Source organism: Entelurus aequoreus, linkage group LG21 (genome assembly GCF_033978785.1).
Source record: "Entelurus aequoreus isolate RoL-2023_Sb linkage group LG21, RoL_Eaeq_v1.1, whole genome shotgun sequence".
NCBI lineage: Eukaryota > Metazoa > Chordata > Actinopteri > Syngnathiformes > Syngnathidae > Entelurus > Entelurus aequoreus.
The window spans coordinates 12,515,690-12,523,697 of NC_084751.1; the positions used below are offsets into that span (position 1 = coordinate 12,515,690).

General features: G+C 39.7%; 1 protein-coding gene across 1 annotated transcript in view; it reads left to right on the forward strand.

Annotated features, from left to right (window-relative positions):
- Positions 1 to 680: 680 nt before the first annotated feature.
- The window catches only part of LOC133638415 (transmembrane protein 120B-like), an 18,629-nt gene continuing 11,301 nt past the window's right edge, over positions 681 to 8,008 (forward strand). Inside the window, exons 1-7 of the mRNA XM_062030985.1 lie at positions 681 to 835; positions 6,487 to 6,605; positions 6,706 to 6,822; positions 7,250 to 7,309; positions 7,381 to 7,476; positions 7,544 to 7,633; positions 7,703 to 7,768. Of these exons, the coding sequence (XP_061886969.1) occupies positions 773 to 835; positions 6,487 to 6,605; positions 6,706 to 6,822; positions 7,250 to 7,309; positions 7,381 to 7,476; positions 7,544 to 7,633; positions 7,703 to 7,768 (611 nt within the window). The 5' untranslated portion in view covers positions 681 to 772. The remainder of the gene's footprint in view (positions 836 to 6,486; positions 6,606 to 6,705; positions 6,823 to 7,249; positions 7,310 to 7,380; positions 7,477 to 7,543; positions 7,634 to 7,702; positions 7,769 to 8,008) is intronic.

Genomic DNA, 8,008 nt, shown 5'->3' on the forward strand with positions numbered 1-8,008 from the left:
TATGTTTTTTAGGCAAATTTCAGGAATAAAGAAATTGTAAACGATGTTTAAGATGTGTCAATAGAATGAAATTGCATCATTCAACACAAATACCTTGAAAATAAATTAAAAACAGAATGGCACAAAAAGCCCCCATGAGGAACTCCTAAAATATATAGATTTATTTAGTTCTTAATATGACTGTGTGATTATTTTTTTGTCAAACTATTACTATTTATTGTATGTTTTTTTAGGCAAATTTCAGGAATAAAGAAAAGATGTGTTTTCTTGAATGAAAATCGTCAATAGAATGAAAGTGCATCTATATATTCATTCAACACAAATGCCTTGAAAATAAATACAAAACATAATGGCACAAAAGACCCCCATGAGGAACTCCTAAAATATATAGATTTATATAGTTATGGCCTGGGAACGCCTCGGGATCCCCCGGAAAGAGCTGGACGATGTGGCTGGGGAGAGGAAAGTCTGGGCTTCCCTGCTTAGGCTGCTGCCCCCGCGACCCGACCTCGGATAAGCGGAAGAAGATGGATGATATATTTTTTTGTCAAACTATTACTATTTTTTTCCCAGCCCATAAATGTTTTCCATGCATTCCCAGGTAATTTTGAAGTAATTCCTGCGACACTTGTAGTTTTAAGAGCGTGCAGACGCTGTGCGCATGCGCATTGCAACCCAATTAAAGTGCGGCTGAGTGGACGGTCATCCTGTGCGAGCTTTTTTATTTTTTTTTGCAGGCTCCTCCGTCCTTCCTCGCTAAAACTGCACTACGATGTCCATAGCCAAGTTCCAGGCGGAGTGGGAAGCCCTCGACGAGGAATATCAACAACTGCAAGTAAGACACATAATGTGGTAAAAGATGACTTCGGCGGGGGGTTAAAGTCGCTACGTCGTCGCGGCGGATGTCACTTCACTGACAGTGGAAGAACCGGAGCTCCCTGCTTACGTTCATTCTTATCATGACAATCAAACCCGAGCGCAATAGTGAGCAACTTTTAGGGAAGTTTTAAATAGAATTGTATTGGAAATGGACCTAATATTTCACCGGATGTTTATCCACTTCACGGTGTGTTCGGGGGGCTGACGTTAGCAGCAGGTTCCCCGCACAGCTAGTGTGTTTCGCGGCTGCACCGGCTAACCACAACGTGCGACATATCTCGCAATAAACGATAGTATTTCATCTTGTACGGACATTACATTTTTCTAAACATTTTGTCGTTGCCGTTTCTCCCCAGGATGAAATTATTCCAGGGTCCTTGAATGCATCATAGCTAGCTCAGGTTAGCAAGCGAGTTGGCCAAACAGTCTTTCCATGCTACCCACACAAAACAACGCTGGCCGGGTTTAAAAGGTGGCCGTGTGGCATTGGGGCACAGTTGTTCCCGCTCCTCGTGTTCGACGCGACAACAAGGTCAACATTTTTAAATCTAGAGCTGACCCGTTGGGAATTTTTTCATGGCTGAACTGTCCCAGGGATAGCTCATTTATGGGGAGTCATATTATTAGGTACACCTGCTGGAGCTGCATCTAATATTAAATGTGTCTTCTCAAAAGATGACTTTTCGTGGACACTGACACATTTTCACAGTAAGTAGAATTAATTTGTGTCTTTTTTTGTGTCTTCCCGCTACAAATGTACATAATGTACACTTCAGAAAACACGTGACTCTCCAAGCACCACCATAATGACCAACAAGTAGCATAGTAGGTTTAAGTATTCATTAAAAAACGAGGTAGATTTTTTATTTAACCATAATGTTTTAATATTTGTGGCCATTGTAACATTACACAGTTTTGAACAGTAAGACTGTTTGAATATTTAAAGGCCTACTGAAGCCCACTACTACCGACCACGCAGTCTGATAGTTTATATATCAATGATGAAATCTTAACATTGCAAAACATGCCAATACGGCCGGGTTAACTTATAAAGTGCAATTTTAAATTTCCCGCTAAACTTCCGGTTGAAAACGTCTTTGTATGATGACGTATGCGAGTGACGTCACTAGTTAAACGGAAGTATTGGTACACCTTTGAATCCAATACAAAAAAGCTCTGTTTTTATCTCAAAATTCCACAGTATTCTGGACATCTGTGTTGGTGAATCTTTTGCAATTTGTTTAATGAACAATGAAGACTGCAAAAGAAGAAAGTTGTAGGTGGGGTCGGTGTATTAGCGGCTGGCTGTAGCAACACAACCAGGAGGACTTTGACTTGGATAGCAGACGCGCTAGCCGGCGCTAGCAGACGCGCTAGCCGACGCTAGCCGCCGACCGCACGGATGATCGGGTGAAGTCCTTCGTCCTTCCGTCGATCGCTAGAACGCAGGTGAGCACGGGGGTTGATGAACAGATGAGGGCTGGCTGGCGTAGGTGGAGCAAAAATGTTTTTATCATAGCTCTGTGAGGTCCCGTTGTTAAGTTAGCTTCAATGGCGTCGTTAGCAACAGCGTTGTTAATCTTCGCCAAGCTGGAAAGCATTAACCGTGTAGTTACATGTCCAGGGTTTAATAGTATTGTTGATTTTCTGTATCCTTCCAGTCAGGGGTTTATTTCTTTTGTTTCTATCTGCATTTGAGCTCGATGCTATCACGTTAGCTCCGTAGCTAAAGTGTTTCGCCGATGTATTGTCGTGGAGATAAAAGTCACTGTGAATGTCCATTTCGCGTTCAGGACTCTCATTTTCAAGAGGATATAGTATCCGAGGTGGTTTAAAATACAAATCCGTGATCCACAATAGAAAAAGGAGAAAGTGTGGAATCCAATGAACCCTTGTACCTAAGTTACGGTCAGAGCGAAAAAAGATACGTCCTGCACTGCACTCTAGTCCTTCACTCTCACTTTCCTCATCCACAAATCTTTCATCCTCGCTCAAATTAATGGGGTAATCGTCGCTTTCTCGGTCCAAATCTCTCTCGCTGCTGGTGTAAACAATAGGGAAATGTGAGCAGCACTCCAGCTTGTGACGTCACGCTACTTCCGGTAGGGGCAAGGCTTTTTTTTAATCTGCGACCAAAAGTTGCGAACTTTATCATCGTTGTTCTCTACTAAATCCTTTCAGCAAAAATATGGCAATATCGCGAAATGATCAAGTATGACACATAGAATGGATCTGCTATCCCAGTTTAAATTTTAAAAAATCATTTCAGTAGGCCTTTAAGTGATTCTTTGGTGACCCACAAGATCAGAGCTGGGCAAATATTTTGACTCGGGGGGGCCATTGTGTATGTGTGTATAAATTAAACCTACTCAGTGGCCTAGTGGTTAGAGCAGGCTTAGGCAATTATTTTGACTCGGGGGGGCACATTTAGAGAAAAAAATGTGTCTGGGGCCGGTATATCTATTTTTAGGAACACTAATACAAAACCTCACAATAATGTCCGATTGAATGCTAAAAACGTTATGACAGACCGCCTTAAAAAACGTAACGGAATGTTACATTTTTCTATGAACGATAAAACACTGAATATTGACAAAATATGAATGTCACACCCCCTTTCGATCGACATATTTTATAATCATGTAAAATGCAACAAACAGTGAAATATGAACGTGAAGGGTACAAAATAAACCCATCTACCATCTGATATATCTGATATATCACTAAGCTTTAGAACTTTGTTGTGAAAATCTCCTTTCGCGTCTGTGGAAACGCTTCCCACCCACACTGCTTGGTGCCTCGTCTGAGCTGCTGTGACATAGATGACCATAGTAACTAATTAGATTACCATAGTAACTAATTAGATTACCATAGTAACTGGTATATCATCCATAAGCGCAGATTCCAACCATTGAAATATAGTAGAAGACTTACGGTCATTAGAAAAGATGAGTGCACATCATAACGGCAGCTACACTTTACATCTTAAACATCTAAAAAAAATATTTGGGAATGTCCGGCGGGCCAGATTGAAAAGCTTAACAAGCCGCATGTGGCCCCCGGGCCTTCATTTGCCCAGGTCTGGGTTAGAGTGTCCGCCCTGAGATCGGTAGGTTGTGAGTTCAAACCCCGGCCGAGTCATACCAAAGACTATAAAAATGGGACCCGTTACCTCCCTGCTTGGCACTCAGCATCAAGGGTTGGAATTGGGGGTTGAATCACCAAAAATGATTCCCGGGCGTGGCCACCGCTGCTGCCCACTGCTCCCCTCACATCCCAGGGGGGTGAACAAGGGGATGGGTTAAATGCAAAGGACAAATTTCACCGCACTTAGTGTGTTTGACAATCATTGGTACTTTAACTTTTTTTTAAATTATATATACACATTTAGCCGTAAAAATCCACTGTACAGTATGTGTGTTTGGGTCTTTTTTTCCCTCAGGAACACTAATACCAAAAGTCACAATGTCCGATAGAATTCCAAAAACATTATGACAGACCACCTCAAAATGACGGAATGGAATTTTACAGGGTTTTTTTTACTGAATGGGACACCCAAAATGGGCATTAAAATAAAGAAAGTGGGATTTACAATATTAACTATGACCAATAAAACACTGAATATTAACAACATATGAACATCGCAAAAGGTAATAAACACCTACAATATGATGTTATCCCTTTTATGCAGAAATTGGTCACATGAGAGAAAAAATATGGCAGGGGGGGGCCAATGTGTATGTGTGTATAAATTATATATACACATTAAGCTGTAAAAATCTACTGTACAGTATGTGTGTTTTGGTCTTTCTTTTTTTAGGAACACTATTACCAAAAGTCACAATGTCCGATAGAGTTCTAAAAACGTTATGACAGACCACCTAAAAAAAAACGGAATGGAATTTTACAGTTTTTTACTGAATGGAACACCCAAAATGGGCATTAAAATAAAGAAAGTGGGATTTACAATATTAACTATGCCCAATAAAACACTGAATATTAACAACATATGAACATCGCTCCTCTTTTACTTCTCAGATCTTTTACAATCAAGCAAAACACAACAAAAATGTAACAGACAGCAAAATATGAATGCAAAGTGTAATAAACACCTACAATATGATATATTATCGCTTTTGTGCAGAAATTTGTTGTAAAAAATTAGCTTTCGCATCTGTTCCTGACACATGCGTTTGGGGCTGGCTGCTCCGAAAACAAACCCCGCCCACTCAGCTTTGTTCCTGGCCTGAGCTGCTGTGACGTAGATTACCGTAATAACTCCTACAACACCCAAAAGCGCAGATTTCCTCCATTGTAATACTTTCTATAGTTCAAGACTTTCTGTCCTTTGAAAACGGCACTGCACATCATAATGGCGGCTACAGTTTTGATGTTAAAGGTCTAAAAAAATTATGTAGAACATCCGGCGGGTTGGATGGAAAATCTTAATGGGCCGCATTTTGCCCAGGTCTGCACTAAATAGAGCCTGCATACCACAAGTATCATAGTCCAGTGTTTCCCATAAACTGCCAAGATACCTGTGGCGGTGGGGGCGTGGCTATGGGCGTGGTCACCATGACATCATTGAGTAATTTGCATAATTTACTACAATATGATTTTCTCTAAAAAGGCTCAAAAGATGTATACTTACTAATTAATAACAGTTTTGTTTTAAACGTCCATCCATCCATCCATTTTACAATATAATTACAACACTTTATGTACATATTAGGGCTGCAACAACTAATCGATTAAATCGATTAAAATCGATTGTAAAAATAGTTGGCGATTAATTTAGTCATCGATTCGTTGGATCTATGCTATGCGCATGCGCAGAGGCAATTTATTTATTTATTTATTATTTTTTTAAAAAATTTATAAACCTTTATTTATAAACTACAACATGTACAAACAGCTGAGAAACAATAATCAAAATAAGTATGGTGCCAGTATGCTGTTTTTTTCTCCAATCAAATACTGGAAAGGATAGAAATGTAGTTTGTCTCTTTTATCCGATTATTAATCGATTAATCGAAGTAATAATCGACAGATTAATCGATTATCAAATTAATCGTTAGTTGCAGCCCTAGTACATATTTATATAGAGATTTGAACAATAAGTTATTCACTGAAATATATTTATTAATTGTGGTTCTTACAAAACATATATCTTATAAAATATGAAAGCTAAAATGTCTCTTAAAGCTCTGCCCCTTTAATTAGTGCATACTAAATAATTTAACTTTAGCCTACTACTACAACCATATTATTTACCAGCAACATAAAGTGAAACAGAGGCAGAGGTGTCCTGCCACAGTCAGTAACAAATAAACAGAAAACAGTGGTGGTCAAATACAAATAAGGCAACAAGAGAAGTATCCTACATTTCTCTTTTGTAAAGTAAATCTGAACAGCCGATATGGGCATCTACATCAACTATATGATTTGCTTGATAAGCTAGAAAGGACAAAAAAAAAAAAAAAAATTTTTTAATTTTTTATTTGTGGCGGACGTAATTGTTTCGTGGCGGGCCGCCACAAATAAATGAATGTGTGGGAAACACTGTAGTCGTAAGATCACTGGTCTATTGTGTTTTTACATTTCCAGGAAACTCACAAACTCTACAGGCAGAAACTTGAAGAGTTGACCAATCTTCAGACGACGTGCAGCAATGCCATCAGCAAACAGAGAAAATGTCTCAAAGACCTTCAGCGCAGTTTGAGCAGGTACATTTAGTATTTTTAAGTATACCGAGCGTAAGTGTGTGAGCGTGTGACCTTTTGCGAAACATGCATGGAAGCAGACCAATTTGTTTTTGTGCCAAAGGTGCGCGCAAGCCCGCGACGAAAACCAGATGCAAGTCAAAACGGACATCCAAACGCAAATCAAGGAGAAGGAGAATGTGTTCTTCGACATGGAGGCCTATTTACCAAAGAAAAATGGGTCAGTATTGTACTTTTTGAAAACGATACTGTTAATTTTTAAATTGATACCGATAATTTCCTATATTAAATTTTAAAGCATTTATCGGCCGATAATATCGGCAGTCCGATATTATCAGACATCTCTAATTGTCATGATAGTTGTCCTCATATGTACATACAGTGAAGAAAATTAAGTTTTTCAAAATCTGCACATTTAGTGCAACAACAGTCCTAAGTCAATACAACAGTGATATCAACAAATGATAATACATGTTTAAATATAGTACATTTAATAAAAAATAAAAAAAATCAAACAATGAAGTAAAATGTCACTAAAATTGAGTGACAAGGTCTTTTTGAAGACAACTTTGAAGGTTGTGACTGTGTCACATCAGGAGTAACGAGAAGTTGCACTTACAAACAGGAAGTTGTATTCTGTCTTCCAGGCTGTATCTGAACCTGGTGCTGGGCAACGTCAACGTGACTCTTCTTAGCAACCAGGCCAAGTATGAGCGTCCGTCATCGTTGTCTTCCTGTCCCGGCCATCCTCACCTCGTCCTGCGTGTCATCCACACAGGTTCGCTTACAAGGACGAGTATGAGAAGTTCAAGCTGTACATGACCATCATCCTCATGTTTGGCGCCATCACCTGCCTCTTCTTCCTCAACTATCGGTGAGGCCACGTCGCCGCCACATTGACTGTATCCAACATTCCTTATTCACGTTGTCGTATCGTTTAGTGTGACGGATGAAATCTTCAACTTCTTGCTGGTGTGGTATTATTGTACATTAACTATAAGGGAAAGCATCCTTATGACCAATGGCTCCAGGTGAGAAGAATGTCGCATATCAGATCCACGTGTAATAATCCACATGTAATCCAGAGTTGTTTGTTTCAGGATTAAAGGGTGGTGGGTCTCTCATCATTACGTGTCCACCTTCCTGTCCGGTGTGATGCTCACCTGGTGAGTGTTTGCAGTACAGTGGAAGCACCAAAAACTAGAGATGTCCGATAATATCAGGCTGCCGATATTATCGGCCGATAAATGCTTTAAAATGTAATATCTGAAATGATCGGTATCTGTTTCAAAAAGTAAAATGTATGACTTTTTAAAACGCCGCTGTACGGAGAAGTACAGAGCGCCAATAAACCTTAAAGGCACTGCCTTTGCGTGCCGGCCCAGTCACATAATATCTACAGCTTT